Here is a 21662-nt window from a genome sequence, read left to right as displayed (position 1 = left end):
ACAAGCAGTAAACAGAGTGACTGACTAGGCTAGAGATTTAGTACCACGGTTAAACACAAATCTATACTTAAAAAAAAAAAAAAAAAAACAAACAAAAACAACCCCCCCAAAATCCCAAACACAACAAAAATACCACTGCACATAGAAGAGGGAAGTGGGGCAAGAAACTAGTGTTCTAAAAGTTAATATTGGTTTCTTTTCCAGCAAAACTGTTACCCCAAGACATGAATACTGAAATTTAAAAAAGCAAATATATAATCCTTTAGCTCTGTGATTGAAACCATCAGTTAACTTCCTTAAGCTGTACACTGCATTACACATTCTATTACAGAGAATGTTTATGCACCATAGTCATTTCTCACAGGTAGAGAGTACTCCATGAAAATAGATACAAATGCACACTGTAATTATAAAGTGGCGCAGATAAATTCTGGACCAAAACACTATTTAAACAAGATCAGATAACTCAACAGTATTCATGCAAACTTACAGGTTTATATCAAAAGACTTATCCTAAAAAAAACCCAAGAAAAGAATTTATAATACCTACTCTACTTGTATTTGTCCTCTAGCAGCTGCTGAAATTGCAAAAGCGGTAGCTAAATCTAACTTTCTACATCCCTCAGTCCACCCCACTTCTTACAGTACAAATAGGGAAAAAAGTTCTTACAAAGAAAAGTAATTGATCCAAAGTGCTTTCCTGAAGTTAAAAAAAATACCGGAGTAAACCACTAAAAAGCCTTCCAAATTCTGAATACTTTTATTTGATCATTAGATACCACAATTCATTCTCAGGCCAATTGTTGAAATAATTTATCCTCCATAAAATATGGAAGGCTTTATATTCTAGAATGTAACATCTCAAAGAAGGGCAAAGAATGGTTACCTTTTAAAAATAAATAATTTGTAATAAAATAAATCAAACATTTCCCATTTTACCCATGCACAGCTGCAGAAGAGACAAACATGCTGTGTGAATTTTGATCTAGGCTTTCAGGGAATATAGTAAGTGACTGGAAAATAAAGTACAATCGAAGAGAAATGTGATGACTTCATGTTTCCCTACATTCGGTTACCCTTGAACGCATTTTGAGCTGCACTGGTTGCTGCTGTTGATGCGGCGTTGGCTGCAGCAGTTTGTACAGTTTTGTTGGACATCACTCCTGTTGCAAACTCCTGCTGTGCCTTCTCAAAACTAGCACCAGTCGTGCGGTAGAGACCGTGCACCTAGGGAGGTGGAAAAGCAGTGAAAAAACGGTACCGAACCTTCCATTTCTTGGTAGGCGAACAGCAAAGTTCTCAAATGCAAAGCAGAGCTGTGTGGTGGAGAAATCTGGTTTGCTCATGTATTCGGAAGGATCCAGAAATGAGTAAAGAGACTTTTTTTCCCACAAATCCTACAACTTTTGATGGCCCTGCTGCACAGTTTGACTGTAGGAATACCTGCAACCTTTTGCAAGTTCAGCAAACTTGCTGGGGTTCTCATGGGGTCTCAGGGGTCTCACGGTTCTTTACTAAAATGTGTGTGGTATCATCTACTGTCTGAAATAACATATTTAAATACACAAATAGGCTGCATCCTTAGCATAACGCAGGGCTCGCAGCTTGCAAAAATGTCTTCTGTCTCAATTTCTATACAACTTGTTGTACTCATTAAAAGAGTCAGTAAGGTTGCATGTTAAGAAAAACAGCTGGAAACAAAATCAAAAAAGTAGTTTTGAACCCACTGTGTCAATAACATTTTGGTGAACATTTTTCTTCACCAATTTTTAGAAAAAAATTTTGTTTCTCTGACTGATACAGTTACAAGAACAAGCAAAGCTATGACTTAATATTAAAAAGCATAAAATATCCTAATAATGCAGATCTGTATCTGCTAAACTAATGTGATGACCAATAGTTCCGCATAATAAGCAGAAGTATTAAACAATATGACTTACAAACACTATAAACAATATGGCATGTAATCTCTAGCACAACAAAAACACAAATCTTGAGAAACTTTCAATTACCCGAGTATTAAAATTCTATTTCTGACTCGTATTCAATCAAGTCACAATAAAACTGACAAATAATATTGCAAAGATATTTTCATTAAGTGTAGCAGGAAAGTTGATTTTGTAACATTTTTCTTTGTTATAAATGTCACTATTTCTCATCCACAAAGATACAACAGGTCACATCCGAGTACACAGGTTTTTGAAAAGAATCCTCACGCATACGGTAGGAAGAGTGTAAAAAAAAATTGCTCCACCATACACTTCTCTTATTTGTTTCTTTCTCCTGTACCTGAGTGTTCATGCAGAAAACAAATAAAGACAAGGGACATCTCCAGACAACACTTAAAATTTCTGGCTTACTGTAAATAGGTCAGAAGAGTTTGGCTATGTGAAAATCTTTAAGTGTAACTGTAACTGAGGTTGAGCTATTAGAATTGCCAGCACATCAGCAGCAGAATTCTCAGTTACATTTTATCTAAACAACAACAAAAACTTACTAGCACATTAGTATCTAAACTTAGGTCTTCTGCACGGAAATTCACAAAAAAGAACCAAGGGAAAAAAGCACCTTTCTTTGAGCTTTCATACTACGCAATCATTAACTGACCACAAAACATTAAAACAATATAAGCAAAAAAATAAAAATCCTTTTCGATGTGCCAGGCATCTCCTTCTTCTATTGATTTTAATGGGAATGATTTTGGTAAGAGGTGAAACTTAGCAATCATTTGAATCACACTTCACCCAGCCTGATGAACCACCACAGATTTGAAAATTACAACTTGGCACCTACAGGTACAATTGTAGTGTCCAGTGGGCTTACTTTCCAATTTCTCTTATTCAGAGCTATGTTTCCCCATTTTAGTTTGCTGAAAATACGTGCATTGTACAAACAGCATTTTGTAACAGTGTAAGCAATAAAGCACAGTTGTTAATATGTAAGGCACACTCCCAAGAATACAATTTAATCACCTTTACTTTGTGATAAGAGTACCTCTCTCAAGCAGGAAAGCAAAATTGCGATCAAACATAGGAAACAGAAGAAAGGAATAATACGCAACTTACCTTTTTAAACATAACTAAAGAGATAACAGCAGATGCTGTGAAAAGTGCAGCTATGATTATCATCATAATGCCAACAGGAATACTCTTATTAAGACCAGTAAGAGATGAAATCCACCCACTGAAGGAAAAAGAAAGGACAAACTTTACTAGCACAGCACATAAACCATTCAACCACAGGTATCCATATCAAGGATAGCTTTATAACCTCCTGGTTCTGATCAACTGTCAATATTTTTGCAGAAAAAGTCATGGAAAGATTACATAAGCGTATGTCAGATCTATAATAAGCTGTTAGAGCTTAGTTTCCATTCTTCCCAATGCATGCAGTGAAACTATACAAAAAAATGTAGTAAAGATTATTATCCTTGAGCAGAATTGTGAAGAAATTAGAGAGTTGCTCATCAGCTTCTGGTGTGTTTTGTTTTGGTTTGTTTTTTGTCATACTGTCATTTCAGACTGATTTAAGACTACACGATTTTGTGTAAGAATATGTCCCTAAAAAAAGACAGCTTCTAACTTCTTTAAATATACACCAAAACCATGCCTCACACGCACAGCATCTATGTGGGAAGACTCAATTTAACTGTATTCACATAGTGATGCTTTCTCAATCGAGATTAATATAATAGTTTTTTTGAAGTAGATAGCATCAGATTAATTAATAGAAAAGACTGCTATATCAGTACCTACTTCAAACATTTCCCCATTCTTCAAAACCAAAACACCAACAGAAAAATACAATATCAAACTTGCAATCACAAAAAGTAGGTTTGCCTTAAGAAAAATAAAACATTAAGTTGGAAAAGATTCTTCCACAGAAAAAAAAAGCAAAACAAATCTGTAAACTTGAACAACCTTAAAACTTTTGTCTACCTGTTTCAAATTGCTTTGATATCCCCTATGTCCAACTGGACTCTATCACAAAACTCCAAAATCCAAACTGTAATTAGCATTTTCTGATGATCTGGCTACTTTTCATACCCCTTCCCCAAGTATCCTTAAAAGCACAGTCCACATATTTGGAGAGCTGGCCCTCTAAAATACCTTCTTTTATTTTGTTGAAGTCAATCAATGTACCTATAGAAAAGCAAAACAGCGGATTCGAGAACAAAAATAATAAAATGGGATCTTTCCTTACGCTACAGTTCTAAAGCAATGCTGTTTTGTCTGCCTTATGTACATTTGGAGATTAGCAGCAAAAAAGCACTAATACAGAGAAGTGTCATTACCCAACTACAGTACTGCCAGTCATAGCTCTCCATGCTACCAGTTGGCTACTACAAACACACTTTTCGTTAACTGAGTTTGTTGGTTTGTTTTTTTTTTTTTTTTTTTCCATAGATGGTGACTGATTCCCAATAGCTTTTCCTTGTAAAATCTAAGTATTAGACCTCAAAGACTCAAATAAAAGACAATATACATAGAAGCTTCATGTAAAAGCTTATATACTTCCAAGCATCAAAAAGAAAAATCAGCTATTATAGAATATGGAGCTGACTCTGACAAATGAGCTTTTCAAATAATTGCAAAGATATACCACTATATTCACCCAAATACATTGTTGTCTCATTCTTCAAATTTTAGCTATATATTTCCCTAACAAGTAGTAAGTATATTAATATAATTAGAAATAACTAATGACACAAAATAATATGCATACAGTATATTATTAAGTTATTTTCATTTTCTTTAAGTTTTGCTTATGTCTTTATCCTAAATATAGAGCAAATAATGTCTCCACATACCACCAAAATAGAGGAAAATGTATAAAAAAATAGTTCGAAGTGGTTTACACTGAAGGATAAAATTTTGACCAGTCTAACAACAGAAGTACCTCACACTCTTGGGATATGTATCACCCACTTTTCCTAGTTAAAAGCACTCCAAAACAAGATTTTTTTTTTTTTAAAGATGCACAAACTGCACTGCAGTTGCTATGTCAAATATGAGTGTTTGTCTTACAGACAGTACAATGCTACCGCAAACAGAATACTCACCAGTTTCCCCATCTTTGAAATCCTGCAGCTTGAAGTACATGTACAGCAAACTGACAGATATATACAAAGAAGAACACAAAGAACCTGAATGAACTGTCACTCCTGAAAGAGGAGGGAAAAAAGATTAAAGCAGCCAGGAAATTAACGACTTTTTGCAAATACTGTAGTACCAATCTAAAGTTTTCTTCTGCATTAACTACAGGAAAAGTGCTTTCATTTATTGAGAGTGACTTGAAGTATCAGTAATTCTGTGGTTTTGCAGAGTATTTATTTCAAGAGCTGCCCTTTCTTTAATACAGTATTTTTGCCACCTGCACCTCTAACAGAGGTCAGAATAGCAGAAGGATACTACTCCTCAGTGTTCTGTTCGGCACGCAGCAAGGCCTCTTAGCCTAAACGTAGAGGTTTTGCTACAATGCCTGAAGAACAGAATTCTGCTCCACTTTCAGACTGAAGTTCACAGTGCTGGCAGGATGGGAAGAAAATATTTTACTTGTAAAAGGAAATAAAATCTAATATGGAATTACTGAAAGGTAGTGCAAACGAGAATCCTGAAGTACCTGTTGCTTAAAAGCAAAATATACAAAATAGGTCTGCTGTCTAAATTACTAAAATGCCAGCCTGATGAAGACTAAAAGTAAAAAAAAAAAAAAAAAACACAAAACCAAACCAAAAAACCAAACCCAAATATAAATGTCCAGGCAAAACCTCAACAAAGACCCCAACTTGTCACTATCAAAACTAATGATCATATAATATGCTTGCTACCAGAGTTCTAAAGAAAGTAGCTATCACTTAGAACCAGATGTTGCCATCAATAGCTCTTTCTGCAGAAGGGAGTTTGTTCATTTGTTTTTATTCAACCAGTTCAGTTCAATAACTATTTCAGTTTCAACTGAGCAACTGACAGAAAGTTGAATATGCAAGTAGTAGTTCTCCTTTTCTAAACAACCAAAATTCATTATGAAAAGCTATGGATTTACTAGAGAGCAAATGCAAGTTAAACTGTATGATTCCTCAAAGATGTGAGGGTACAGCAGTATCTCTTTGGGTAGCAAAAATAAACATCTCATTAGTCTAAAGGCTACGCTTAACTGCAGTTTCTGGCCATCAGTCTTTCTCTACAAGAATTAGTGCATTTTAACTGAGAATATCCTGTAATGCTTCAATGTAAAAAAAAAATCCCAAGACATACTGCAAGAGTACAGGATTTAGAATCTCTACATGCTGATTTTCACAATTTCACACACACACACACATTTTGGTGTGAAGGGATAGAGATTTAATAAGATTTTTTCTTAAAATTGTTATCAGTCCAATCCAAATTTAAATATTTCCTCCAAATATTTTGTCAATGGTAGAAGCTACAAATACTTCAAAGGATATTCCAAGATATTCCTAACTTTTTCCATCTGTGTTTCAAATACAACCCCTGAATTAATGGCAAACATACTACTTGCTTGTAATGAAAGCATATTAAAGGATTATCATAACAATAATCAAACAAATTCTGGAATGTTAATGCATTTCAACAAGTTTTTAAATATCCTAAGTCAAGCTGAATTTCTTACCTGAAAGCTCCATAAAGTGGTCTGTACCAGCACACAAAAGAACAAGGGGTAAAAAGCAAGAACCAGAGAATGCTCAATCCAAAATCAACCCCTCGTGTAGCATCAACGTGAAACCAGGCCAAACATCCGAAGATATTAAGAAACAGTGTCACTGTATGGACTGTAGAAGCAAAAGCAAAGTAGTCTTAATTAAATTACATTTATACAATAAATTATTACAATAGTTAAATACCCAAACTCAGCATTTTTAAACAAAAAATCAGCATGCTGACAATAAATCAATACCCTCAGCAATAAGCTGATTTTTATAGTTTTCTAACTTTCAGGTAAACCCTGTATCCACAAATGAAAATACTGAGCATGAAAATTCAAGTACTATCAGGTATATGGTGAAAGAAAAAGTCCTGGCATAAAAAGAAAACATTTTCAAACTTAAAATGATGAAAGATGTTTCTACAGCTGCAATAATTGATACTTTTTCTACAGTAGTAACTTCATACAGTTATTTAACAGGCTACTGAATATTTTTTGAGAAAGCTTATAAATGATATAAAATGCATCCCAAATTTAGCAGTGTACACATTCTAATTTGGAAATCAAAATTTAAAAAAAAAAAAAAATCTTTCAATGAAAACCTCTTTGTCTTCCATGTAATAAAGCAAAAAAAAAACTCATTTAATAAAAGTATTTGTCAGGAAAACATGATCTGCAAGAAGCTGTTCTAGATGCTTTAATACATACTGCATATTCAAATATTTCTTATAACGTTGATCTTTAACATCTGCCTTTTTGGTGCTCTGTTCTTAGCTCAATACTAGCATTTTCTCATTGGCAGACTTCATTACAGGTTAACTACTGAATTTCTGCTGAAGAAAATACACTGGCATTACAACTTCACAGTTTATTTGAAATATATTTAGTTCTTAGAACAGAAAAAGATACAGTAGTATTAAGAAACATTACAACTACTTCATGCTATCTGGCACAGAAGTTAGTTCTGCCAGACTTAAATGAACATTAATTTCTATCTTTGTTCAGCAATAAACAGTGATTCAGCAGCGATTTTGCTATCTCAGAGGATAGTTTCTGTCCTTGTGGACCAGGATAGAGTATTTATAATTTGACAGTGCCCAAGCTGCTCCTTGCAGGAATCATTTTTTATTTAAGTTCAGAGAAACATTTTAGTCCTTCTGCTGTAAGGTAAGGTTAATAGAAGAACTGGCAAGATAATATTCTGAAAAAAAGGCTCAAACTCTTTGCTGCCCTCCTAACTAGTATTTGCCCTACATCAACTTAGTGGGAAAAAAAAAAATCTTAAAGCAAAATGCCTGCATCACTGTATGAAAGGCTGATGAAATTCAAAACATTTCCCTCAGACAAATCATACAAAACTTCCTGATATTACTACTTTTTTTTTTTTTTTTTGTAATTGCCATTACAATAACAGGACAAGTTTTAAAAGAAAGTGCAGAAGAAGGTCGAAACGTCACACCCACTACTGATACTTATTAGCACAATAAAACCAGCAACATAGCGGGTCTCTTTCACTACTGTCACAGAGAATCTCAGCTATAAAAACTGAGTATTAACAAGCGATCAATGAAGACATGGGACTCCACTGACAATTCTCCCTCCACTCCACTCGCCCTTCTCTCTACCTGCTGCAAGGTACAGAAAGGCATTCGTTCTCTGAGCCAACACCTTCACTAAGTGATGCAGATAAGCTTCGCCGTCGTATGAACAGACAGGTGTGTTTATGTTCTGCGTAACAGTTTTAAGTACCTTCTACCTACTCACCTCTTCAAATTAAACCATGATACAAGTTATTAGAAGATAATGACCACCTAGGGGCTCAAATGACCTAAGGCTTTGGCAGAAGTCTGCAACATGCAATGTCTGTATGACAGACAGTACCGATAGAGTACTCAGTGTGAAGTGATCTAAGAAATCCTCCTAGGTTAGCTGTGGAACCAGTTAAGGTTAAAAAAAAAAAATAAAAAAATAAAAAAAGGCATTCATGCCAGAATAAGAGAGAACAATGGGAAATTACATTAGTTTAGTAAATATTCACAGGATAATAAAGGATCACAGGTCAGCAGGAGAGAACCTGGAGTGCAGCACAAAGGAATTTCGGCAAGTCAACTTCATTTGGTGGCCCAACTTAAAAGCCTCTATACAAACGCACGTAGCATGGGCAATAAACAAGAGGAGTTAAGAGATGTGCGTGCGCCGGTAGGGCAATAACCTTATTGGCATCACGGAGAGATGGTGGGATGGCTCCTATGACTGGAGTGTTGGAATGGAAGGATACAGGCTCTTCAGGAAGGACAAGCAGGGAAGACGAGGAGGGGGTGTCACCCTCTATGTCAAGAACCAGCTGGAGTGCATGGAGCTCTGCCTGGGGATGGATGAGGAGCTGACAGAGACCCTATAGGTCAAAATTAAAGGGAGGGCAGGGCCAGGTCATGTTACAGCAGGGGTCTGCTACAGGCCACCTGACCAGGAAGACTGAGTGGGTAAGGCCCTCTACAGACAGATAGGAGCAGCCTCACATTCATAAGCCCTAGCCTTCATGGGGGACTTCAATCAGCTTGATATCTGTAGGACGGACAACACAGCAGTACATAAGCAATCCAGGAGGTTACTGGAATGCATCAATGATAACCTCCTTCTCCAAGTGATGGAAGACCCAATGAGGGGAGGTGCCAGGCTGGACTTTCTCGACAACAAAGAGGGGCTGGTGGGGAAAGTGAAGCTCAAGGGCAGCCTTGGCTGTAGCGATCATGAGATGGTGGAGTTCATGATCCCCAGGGCAGCAAGGACGGGGCACAGTAAGCTCACTACCCTGGACTTCAGGAGAGCTGACTTCAGCCTCTTGAGGGATCTGCTTGGTAGAGTACCATGGGATAAAGCCCTGGAAGAAAGAGGGTCCGAAGGAAGTTGGTTAATATTCAAGGCTCACCTCCCCAAGCTCAGGAGCCATGCATCCCATGGAAGAGGAAGTTCGGCAAAAACGCCAGGATGCCTGCATGTATGAACGAGGAGCTCCTGGACAATCTGAAACAGAAACAGGAAGCCTACAGAGGGTGGAAGCAAAGACAGGTATCCTGGGAGGAATACAGAGAAATTGTCTGAGCAGCCAAGGATCATGTTAGGAAAGCAAAAGCCCAGATAGAGTTAAATCTGGCCAGGGACAACAAGAAAAGCTTCCATAATTACATCAGTGATAAAAGGAAGATAAGGGAAAGCATGAGCCCTGTCCGGAAGGAAAAGGGAGACCTAGTTGCCCAAGATGTGTAGAAGGTTGAGGTACTCAACAATTTTTTTGCCTTGATCTTCACCGGAAACGCTCTAGCCATACCACCCAAGTCACAGAGGGCAAAGGCAAGCACTGGGAGAATGAAGAACCGACCACTGTAGGTGAAGATCAAGTATAAGACTACCTGAGGAACATGAAGGTGCACAAGTTCATGGGACCTCATGAGATGTATCCATGGGTCCTGAGGAAAGTGGCAGAGAAAGTTGCTAAGCCACTATCCATCATATTTGAATGGTCCACTGACCGGAAAAGGGGAAACATAACCCCCATTTTTAAAAACAGAAAAAAAAGGAAGACGCAGGGAATGACAGGCCAGTCAGTCTCACCTCTGTGTCTGGTAAGATCATGGAGCAGAGCCTCCTGGAAACTCTGCTAAGGCGCATGGAAAAAGAGGAGGTGATTGGCAGCAGCCAGCATGGCTTCACCAAGGGCAAATCATGCCTGACAAATTTGGTGGCCTTCTACGAGGGGGTTATAGCTGTAGTGGACAAGGGAAGAGCAACTGACGTCATCTACCTGGACTTGTGCAAAGCGTTTGATGCTGTCCCACACGATACCCTGGTCTCTAAATTGGAGAGACATGGATTTGACAGATGGACCACTTGGTGGATAAGGAATTGGCTGGACCGTCACACTCAAAGAGTTGTGGTCAACGGCTTGATGTCCAAGTGGGATTGAGTGCACCCTCAGCAAGTTTGCCGATGACACCAAGCTGTTTGGCGAGGTAGACATGCTGGATGGGAGGGATGCCATCCAGAAAGACCTGGACAGGCTGGAGAGGTGGGCCCATGCCAACCTCATGAAGTTCAACAAGGCCAAGTGCCAGGTCCTGCACATGGGTCGCAGCAATCCCAAGCACAAACACAGGTGGGGTAGAGAATGGATTGAAAGCAGCCCTGAGGAGAACGACTTTGGGGTGTTGGTGGATAGGAAGCTCAACATGAGCCAGCAATGTGCGATCGCAGCCCAGGAGGCCAACCATATCCTGGGCTGCATTAAAAGAAGCGTGGCCAGCAGGTCAAGGGAGGTGATTCTGCGCCTCTACTCCACTCTTGTGAGACCCCACCTGGAATACTGTGTCCAGCTCTGGGGCCCCCATCATAGGAAAGACATGGACCCGCTGGAGCGGGTCCAGAGAAGGGCCGCAAAGATGATCAGGGGGCTGGAGCTCCTCTCCTATGAGGACAGGCTGAGAGAGTTGGGGTTGTTTAGCCTGGAGAAGAGAAGGCTCCAGGGTGACCTTACAGCAGCCTTCCAGTACCTAAAGGGGACCTACAGGAAAACTGGGGAGGGACTTTTTACAAGGGTGTGTAGTGATAGGATGAAGAGGAATGGCTTTAAACTGGAAGAGGGCAGGTTTAGATTAAACGTTTGGAAAAAAGTTTTCACTTTGAGGGTGGTAAGGCACTGGCACAGGTTGCCCAGAGAAGCTGTGGATGCCCCATCCCTGGAGGTGTTCAAGACCAGGCTGGATGGGCCTTTGAGCAACCTGGTCTAGTGGGAGGTTGGCGTTGGAATTAAGTGATCTTTAAGGTCCTTTCTGACCCAAACCATTCTATGATTCAAACTGAACGTCATTTTTGTTAGCATACATTTCCTTGTACAGAAGAATCCTACTTAGATATACATTCCCTGTCTTAATTAACTACACTTTATCATCCAGTAGTGTTTAAAAGTGTCTTTGACATTATAGATAAAAGTGTCTGAAAAAACAAATAAAAACATCAACAAAAAGCAGTGTAGAAAGTGTTTGAAAGTGTCTTTGGAATTGCCAATAAAGACCACAAGCTGCACTGATGTTATCTGGCATCTACATTATTGAGGTGGTTATTTTCCAGTCCCACCTGGGACTGGATGAAAATGGATTTTTGTAGTAAGTTTCATTTCAGTAATGTTTTATTGATGGTATTGTCAGGAAACTAAAGTCCTCACTAGGACACATAACAAAAGAATACGTCTCTTCCCAGGAATCAGCTGGACTGTCATCCTGTAAGGCACTGCCCCAAGAGGAATGGGATGCCTACAAAATGGAAGGTTTTGAAGCCTCAAGGCAACTGAGAAGCGAGGACAAAGCTGGTGAAGTTTGATCACACACGACCTTAGAGCACAGAGTGGCTTCAAATCTAGCTTAGGCTTTTGTGTGTTGTCTGTTCTATGCTTATGAAGAGGGGGAGGGCAAGATGTGCAAACACACCTTACACACAATTTTCCATAGGAAAAAAATATATTCTAAACCAGGCTTAGATCAGCACATAACATAAGCACATGCTATCAAAAATGTGAAGGTGTTTTTTTCTCTACATAGTACATTAGGACTCCAGCTAAAATATTGGACACAGTCCACATTGTAAAATACTTGATGCTACACACTAAAATAACCATAATAATATGGTGTGGACCAAGCAGTGAATCTCTAAGACAGCAAACAATCAGACCTCCAGAAAACATAACCTACAAAGAAAGGCTGAGTAAACTATGCTAATTTAGCCAAAAGGAGATGACTAATGGGGATAAATGTGTTCTCCATAACAACAGTGGGCAGAAAAGGGAAGATCAAACATAGGAAGGGAGAATTAAATTATATACCAGGAAACATCTTCTAATGACAAAAGACAGCAACACACTAGAACAGGCTTAGAGAGAGTTTATGAAGTGTCTACCCTTTGAGGTTCTCAGGAATAGGCAGAACAAACATCAGCACAGACCGATATAGGTACTATTGATAGTATCCTCAGACAGAAGGATGGATGAGATGAATCTCTCCTGAACAGAAAAAATACCATAAACATAAAGGTTTGTTCCTAGGGCTGCTAAAAAGGAAGAAGAAAACTCACCTACTTTATGAAGTGCTGAGCACACAGTACTAGATTTATCCCAATATGGTTACGTTCACAGAACCCCTAGGCCTTACAAGACCCAGGGAGTTCTGGAAAGGGAAATAAAACACAGGGTAGAGCAGCAAGCAGAAGCAGGCTGGTTTGCTATGGTAATAAGTGCCTCCACTGAGGAAGCATATGAATGCTTCTAATGAAAAATGAGCCAAACCATGTAGATATGATCCTGGGAAAGAAGAGTCACAAGGATTGATTCAACAGCCAGCCCTGAGGCACAGAGTTCTGTACTCAATCTCTTTTTTCCCTGAAACAGAATTTGTCTTTCTATTCCTTTATTATGCCCTTCTCCTTCCTTCCTGAGTAATCCCTAAATCACAGAGTACTAAAGAAGGAAAAGAGCAATAGGACTCAGTTAAAATCTCAGTTCATCTGAAAGAAAATCTGTTATCTTAGTATAAAAGCACAACTCCTGTATATTTTGAAATACTGTAACATTGCTGCTTCCTTTATTTATTGTCATAAGAAGGAAAAAGAAAAACAGCATTAATATTCCAATTCTCACTGCCCAACTTCACCTTGTGTTTGAAACATATGGCACTTTCAAAACTCAGTCCTGGAGATGGCCAGAATTTGTAACTATCCTAAAATTTTGGAGTGCTTGATCTTAGATTACATATAAATTTTACATATCTGTGAGATTTATAAGACTAGTCACACACTCCACAGTGGATTTAGTTGTTTATTTGAAGATCAATGACCCTGGCAGTGAATGTAGAAAACTGTAGATTATGGTGAAGCGGAATTCACTTGATTGAATGCTCATTTTATGTGTTTCAATTTCACGGTTCAATCACAGTAGTAAGATTACTAGATTATCAGGTAAAGTGACAGAGATTTTCTAACTAAATCTGAAGCCCTGAAAAACAGAAAAGTTCTGAAATTCACATTCCCTTAGTACGTTAAAAATATACTAAAGGCATCAAAGGGCCTAAATCTTTGGAATTTCCTCAGTCTCAGGGTAAATACTAGGGTCTCATCACACTGGACAAGGCAGAAGAAACAAATGTTGTGGCATTTGTACATTTGGTTCATACAGCATTTCTCCAGTCAAAACACAGCACCTGAATGAGGGCAAAATTAATCCCACAAAGATAGTGTAGAGCATTCTTGGTGTACAAAGGATAGTTTTAACATGGACTGATTCTTCAGCTAATTTACTTTACACTATGTTTTTAAATAGACTAAAATGATATTAAGTCTCCACTAAGAACTAAAACCTAAATTAAACTATATAAAACTATGTATATTAAAGCACATAGATATTACACTACTTAAACTCACAAATCTGTTAACACTGACTGTGAATATTTCTTAATATATAAGCTGACTTTAAAACCAGTAAAAATATTTCTAAGTTAATAAATGATCAAAGCTCATTTTACAACGACACAGATACTTAAACCAGATAACTGCAATATACTAGAACTAAATTGCCTTAGGGCTAATGCTCCTCCTTTTTTTCTGTGGAAGCTTCTATGAAATAATTCAGTACTTTTAAAATTGAAGCTAACAAAAAGATTTCACTTCAACATTCGACTTCTGGATTTAAAACAATTTCTTACTACAGATGTTGCAAAAGCCAAAGTAGCAGGTATTTATGATCAAGTTAGAATAGGCACTTCATTTTTTTTCTTTTAAAAAAAAGAGTACTTACACATCCACAAATAGTACATAATCTTTACTGTCTTCTGGAATTCTACAGGAATGTCTACAGAAAAGTCCTGGTAGAAACAAGGACCTACTGGAAAATTCTCAGGAAGAGGTGGCCAGTTATTTTTTCTACCTGCAAAATAGGAGGAAAAAAAAAAAAAAAAAAAAAAAAAAGAGAGCTTTATAATACAGATTTAACCTCTGTATAGTAGAAAGAGATACTCACTTGAACTTAGTCGAATTGTTTTATGAATGAGTGTCACAAGCATACGGATAACTCGGGCTACCAAACCCCAAGTTTTATCAGCAATCTTCACACAATACTGAAAATAAATTTCAGATATAATATACAGTGACATACAGGCAGATCAGGGAAAGTACAATATTTTATCTATGTAAAAGACTAAGCATGCATCTGACAGCTCCTACAAAGTAACAAAAAAAGAGAATTCTTCACAAAACAAGCAGATAAGGGCAGAATTCCTTGACTTTTAAATGCACATTTTCCTTAATCTCACCATATACACATACTTTGTTCAACAACAAGACCAGGCTATGTCTAACACTTCAAACTACTTCCCAATATAGTTTACAGTAAAAGCTCTACCTAAAAGCCCATAAGCCTGAAAAAAGGCAGCTACTGAAACAATCTAAACTACTCTTGTTACAAGAAGATGCCCTACAGCGTCATTGTATTTTGATACAGTTGTGCGACAGAGTGAGGACACCAGAAAGGATGCAGTATTAGACATTGGATTTACCGTATGCTGATCTGCCCACAGGCCACAGTATACATTCTGCCAAACACAACTCATACCAAGCACAGACTCAGAGATTCAACTGAGGTAAGAACTGCAACAAACCTTTACCCCAGCATTTCAAATTCTGGATGCAAGAGAGAGATACATTAATCACCATGTTCCAAAAGCAGAGCTGAACTAGAGATTAACCTAATGGCACCTTTATTTGAAATTCTGACAAGGTTTTGCTTGCAATTTCTAACTTCAACCACATCTTTACTAGCAGTTCACCTGATAAGGAGAGAAAACTGGCAAAGCTTACATACATTATTTCTTATTTGTTTCCCCAGTCAGACAAGCTGAAGCTGTCTGTTCTGTCCAAACAGGTCCAAAGCACTGAGTTAAGTCTTCTGCCTCCTCTACTGAAATTTTTACCAAGCCTTTAAGAGCAGGGGATTGGCAGAGAGAGTATACAGACAGTAATCAAGTAATATTCCCATCCATATTAAAAACTACTTTGGGATTTCTTATGTGAAAAATACCTAATAGTAACTCAAATCTTCATTCCACAGTACTTAGTTACTTTTTTCAGGACTGACAGTTTCGAGAGAGTTATCGAGAAATTCAGGTATCTTATAATAATTCAAGTTATTATTTAAGAATTGTATTTCATGTGTTTTCCCACTGCTGTGGCACAGGCTTCAAAATTTTCCACTAAGACTGAAAGACAGCCTGGTGAGATGGTTTGAGATCTAAAAACAAAGCGGTCTTTTTCTAAATACACTTTGGATACTCATATTCCAAGATTTTATCTTGATAAGCAAAGAGCTAGCTCAGAGTTATTTCATTCAACACAAGTTACCACCTCAAGGCCTATTAACATAACTTCAATGGCATGTCTACACGATGAATGTAGACTCGAACTAGCTTCATGGAAGTACAGAAAGGGATTTTCAGGCATGCCCAAATAAACTAGCTGAAATAGGAAGCAGCACACATCAATTAGCTCAAATGCAATCAATGCTGCACAGGACCTGAGCAGAGACTGAAGGCATCAAGCTGAGCTGACCTACCAGCTTGGAAGATATTTCCATTGTCATCAATTACATATGACAGTGTCATAAATGTACAGCCAGCATCTTAAATTGAATGCAAATAGCTAGAGTATTGCAAAAGACCCTGTCCTCCGATCAAGACAACCCTACAGAATTCAAATGACTGCGCAAAAGAAAAAAAATCAAATGGAAAAGATATTATTCTCCTCAGTCACAATATACAATTCCTGACTTGCAGCACCTTTTACACAGTCTTTTGGTAAAAAAACAGTATCTCCTGTAAAGAGATCTATTTAAGAGGTCTATTCAGCCTTCCCAAAGAATCCTTTAGATTCTTCATGGATTCTTCAAGCGTTTTGATGTGAACAACTGCAACCTAATAACAAATACCCATTTTAGAAATATCCTGAAACGTGCATGGGGTATCAGAATTACGTTTCCTAAAATACAGATGAACAAAACTGTCCCTAAAGCCTGGAAGAGAAAAGTAATCAATCCAGACCAACAATATAAGTTTGTGAAATTAGATGAAGGGCAAGACAGGGAGAAGGAAATGAAAAAAAAAAAAAAAATCATTATCTGGGAGAACAGGTACAGACATTTAGTAGAGAGATTAGAAAGAACAAATACTGAGAAAATAAAAATGGTTTAATGAAGGGATATTATCACCATGATTCATCTCCTTAGAAGAACAGCAATTCCCATTCACAGATCGTAGCATATGACTGGCATATGACTGCTCTGTACAGCTTCCTGAGAAGAAGAAATGCAGAGGGAGCTGCTGATCTCTTCTCCTTGGTATCTAAAAATAGGATGTATGGGAAGGGTTCAGAGCTGCACCAGGCAACATTTAGACTTGACATTAGGAAGCATTTCTTTACCAGAGCGTGGTCAAACACTGGAACAGGCTTCCTAGAGAGGTGGTTGATGCCCCAAGCCCATCAATGTTTAAGAGGCATTTGGACAATGCCCTTAATAAAATGCTTTAACTTTTGGTCAGTCCAGAAGTGTTCAGGCAGTTGGAGTAGGTGATCATTGTAGGTCCTTTGCAACTGAAAATATTCCATCCCATTCTATAAAATTCACTGAGAATTTGAATCACTAAGCGATTATGTAATCTGGAATTGTACTGCCGCATATTCAAAAAAACCCAGCATGTGTGGAAACAAAACAGTCAGAATTCTAGATATGAGTGAGAAGACCACACAAAGTCAACCCTACACAGTATTCTGTGTTTGGTTTTGTTTTTTTTTTTCCTAACTTCAGTCTGAAGTTCCTCCTTTTGAAAAGGAATATTCCCAGAGCACTTCTAGCAAAGTATCTTCAGTTAAGAGGATATAAATCTTCTCATTTGTGAAATTGCCGTACAAAACCTAATGGTTTTGCACAGCACACTTACAGTTTGTGGCAAAGTGACATACTGATCTTGACTATGGGTTCCAAAGTGTCACATGAAAAATTAATAAAAGATTAATAATAGAATAGCTCCTTTTACTATTTGCCTGGAATATTATGTCTGTAACATAGCAAAAGATAAGAAAATGTTTCAAAACAGGTAAGTTCTCCTACAGCTATAAATACTGACAGAACAGAAATCAAAGAGATGTTGCTTATGAAGTTACTTTTACTACTTCTTAAAATGCTCCGTTTCTATTCAACAGTATTACTTAGATATTAACCTATAACAAAGATAGCTGATAGCAGAAAGTTACACGTAACAGAGGCTACATTTAAAATTTTTGCAGTGAAAATCTGCACAAAGCAGGCCAGTTTTTATTCACTGTATGCACTGTGTCAAGGGAGATAAAATTCCTTTCCCTGAAGAGATTATAAAACCCTCTCTTTGAATTGTTTCACAATGTCACTGTAAAACTAAAACAATTTCTAAGAAAACCTGAAATTTCTGCAATTTAAAGAAGTATTTTTTTCATGCATACCCCCCTGCTGATTGAGACTCTGAATTTCCCGTTCTCTGCGATCTAGTTCAGCTGCTTTTCTTTCCAGTTCTTCTTGACGCTTTAGAAGTTCTGCCTGGGCCAAGGCATGCTCCTGAACAAAACAAGCACCGTTAGATATTGATAAAAAATATAAACACAAAATAAAATAAATATTCCAAATCAATTTTCTCTAATTAAGCATCTCCACTTATGGATGAAGACTGACCTAATATTGCAAAAATTCATGCATTAACAAATTACTTAAAGGCAGTATTAGTTTTCATAAATCATTAGGATAGCAATGCTTATTTAGAAAAGACATTATTCCAGAAGTGTATTTAAATAACTATAATTAAAAGGAACCTAGTGCCTGAAAGTTACAGACGAACCTTTGCAATCTGTGTGTAAGCAGGTGGTTCTTCTGTTGGTTTCATTATTGCTGGCTGTGTACTGGGTACATTAGGCATTTTCACATTTCCTGGAGGAGGCTAAGAAAACAAGAGACAATTATAGGGAAACAGTTTCATATTCTAATAAACATCTTTTCATTAACTCTGTAAGAACCAATCTAGTTGTTTTAAAGAAGTGTTACTGATAAACAGAAAATTTGATATGCTGCCTGCAATATTTATAACCTTTAGGAAAAAGAAGTTAACTATATTCTGTAGTGCAGTGTTCAGCTTACTTGGTTTTACACTGCACTACTTGCCATAAACACACATGGAATTTTAGTCATCAGTAGAAAGTAAATAGAATTTTAATTTTGTTCAGATATGAGTATGAATTAGGACAGTTACTGTTTAAGAGACTTGCAGGATTTAACAGTGATCTATTGATACTCTGAAACACGATGCCATTTATTAGTAATGTCTTCCAGAGCTTTCTACTTAACAAAGGCTTCTATCACCTGGCTAGCTACAAAAGCAATGTACCATATTAAATTTTCCAATTCAAGATCCATAATCCACTGCTTAACTATTCCACCAATATGTACCATAGTATCTAGTTTCAAGTACCACTGGCAATTTGTTCACTTGGTCACTACCTAGAAGAATACAACTTAGAAGAACATTTTAGTAGCTCAGGTTTTTTCTTTTTTCTTTCAAATCCTCTCCTTCTTATTTCCATTTGTTATCTTCTCTACCTTTCTCCACATCTCTCTATCATGCACAATGTTAACTAGTAGGTATCAAACCAAGGAAAAAACTACTGCCTAGATTGAAGTTACCAACTGAACTTTACCAAAGCAAATCAGTATAGCACTAATATGATGTTATTTTATTCTTAAATATGCTTGAGGGGGAAACTACAATTCTCTCTCTGTGTAGAGCTTGCAACATGAAAGACTTCTCTGTTTTGTGATCTTGTAAGGCAGAGAACCATTTCTTCCTAATAAGACTGAAATCAAGAACAAAAATATGGTGAGAAGTGTGGCATTTTCAATACAAAAGCACCTTAAAACAAAGCAGGAATCAACTAAATACCACTAAGTTGGCAAATTATGACTTGGCCTACCTAGATTATCTGCATCTTTTCTAACAATTTTTTGAAATGCACAAATGTGATACACTGAGGAGAAAACATCATGCCTGAGTAAACTCCACCTCTGTGTATGATATTGCAGCACATCTTAGCAATACCAGCATTTCAAAATTATCTTTCCACCTTATACATCAGCTCCTAACAGAATACTGAGATATTAGAGAGGTCTCATTTGTCATAAATGCTCAATTATTTAAGCTTCTCATCCGAAGAAAGATGAGTCAGTGCTGTAGGTAGGATGAAGACCACTGAAGGCCAAGTGCCACGTCACAACACCACCATGCAACACTACAGGCCTGGGGTAGCATGGCTTGAAAGCTGCCTGCAGAAAAGGACCTGGGTGTATTGGTCAACAGCCAGCTGAATAAGAGTCAACAGTGTGCCCAGGTGGACAAGGAAGCCAACAGCATCCTGGCTTGTATCAGAAATAGTGTTTTGAGCAGGACTAGTGAAGTGATTGTCCCACTGTACTCAGCACTGGTGAGGCCACACCCCGAATACCGTGTTCAGTTTTGGGCCCCTCACTACCAGAAAGACGTTGAGGTGCTAGAGCTCATCCAAAGAAGAGTGATGAAGCTGATTAATGGTCTAGAGAATAAGTCTTATGAGGAGCCGCTGAGGGAACTGGGGTTGTTTAGCCCAGAGAAAAGGAGGCTGAAGGAAGACCTTATCGCTCTCTACAACTACATGAAAGGAGGTTGTAGCGAGGTGGGGGTCAGTCTCTTTGACAAAGTAACAAGCCATAAGACAAGAGGAAATGGCCTCAAGTTGCACCGGGGGAAGTTTAGATTGGACATTAGGAAAAATATATTCACCAAAAGGGTTGTCAAGCATTGGAACAGGCTGACCAGGGAGCGGATGAGTCACCATCCCTGGTGTAGACATGGCACTTAGGGCCATGGTTTAGTGGTGGACTTGGTAGGGTTAGGCTTACGGTTGGGCTCAATGATCTTAAGGGTCTTTTCCAATCTAAATGATTCTATGAAGCTGGTTAAAAAACAGTTAATAATGCTATTCTTATTCTCGTATAAGAACTCCTACAAAACCCAGGCAACCGTCAAGAGTCTTATCTTCTGCTTCAAACATAAGATACAAAACCTGCATCAAAGTAACAAAAAGCTACAGAACAGAAACTCCTATGCATTATGCATTGTAGGCCAGCGCAATGCTACAAAAGAAAAAAAAAAAAAAAGTGATTATTGTAACTCTGTGGCTGAAGTAACAATAGGTTTGAAAGTACAACTGATAAGCTACTGCCTGCTAGACTAAAGCAAGACTGTTAGACTGTTTACAGCCTCCAACTGGAACTCGAGTAGCTGTCCTGTTAAATTGTAAAAATTAATAGTAATATTACCTGTTAGAGTGTAAAAAGGTGGATGGTCAGACTAGAAAATATTTGAAAAATGGATTCAAAATATTAATCCTTCAAAGATTCTTTGTCAATCAGCCTGCAGTGCTGCTAATGACTGGAACATGCATATATGCTTATGAAAAAAGGAACCAAACAGAAAGCTCACTAGAGCTACATAATTGAAGATGTTAGCAAACAGCATATATCATAGAATCACAAATTAGTTTAAGTTGGAAAGGACCTTGAAGATCACTTAATTCCAATGCCCCTGCCATGGGCAGAGACACCTCCCACTTCACCAGGTTGCTCAAAGGCCCATCCAGCCTGGTCTTGAACACCTCCAGGGATGGGGCATCCACAGCTTCTCTGGGCAACCTGTGCCAGTGCCTTACCACCCTCAAAGTGAAAACTTTTTTCCAAACGTTTAATCTAAACCTGCCCTCTTCCAGTTTAAAGCCATTCCTCTTCATCCTATCACTACACACCCTTGTAAAAAGTCCCTCCCCAGTTTTCCTGTAGGTCCCCTTTAGGTACTGGAAGG

At 37.9% G+C, this 21662-nt stretch overlaps 1 protein-coding gene across 1 annotated transcript in view; it reads right to left on the bottom strand.

The window, feature by feature from the left end:
• Positions 1-401: 401 nt before the first annotated feature.
• SCAMP1 (secretory carrier membrane protein 1) overlaps positions 402-21662 on the bottom strand; it is a 44383-nt gene continuing 23122 nt past the window's right edge. The window contains exons 3-9 of the mRNA XM_082497685.1: positions 18618-18716; positions 18229-18340; positions 14501-14629; positions 6634-6793; positions 5063-5164; positions 3066-3183; positions 402-1227 (exon numbers count right to left, since the gene is read on the bottom strand). Of these exons, the coding sequence (XP_082353811.1) occupies positions 1063-1227; positions 3066-3183; positions 5063-5164; positions 6634-6793; positions 14501-14629; positions 18229-18340; positions 18618-18716 (885 nt within the window). The 3' untranslated portion in view covers positions 402-1062. The remainder of the gene's footprint in view (positions 1228-3065; positions 3184-5062; positions 5165-6633; positions 6794-14500; positions 14630-18228; positions 18341-18617; positions 18717-21662) is intronic.

The sequence above is a fragment of the Vanellus vanellus genome (assembly GCF_965231255.1).
Source record: "Vanellus vanellus genome assembly, chromosome: Z".
Classification (NCBI taxonomy): Eukaryota; Metazoa; Chordata; class Aves; order Charadriiformes; family Charadriidae; genus Vanellus; species Vanellus vanellus.
The sequence above is the reverse complement of the archived record's forward strand: the minus strand, read 5'-3'. Positions and strand labels throughout refer to the sequence as shown.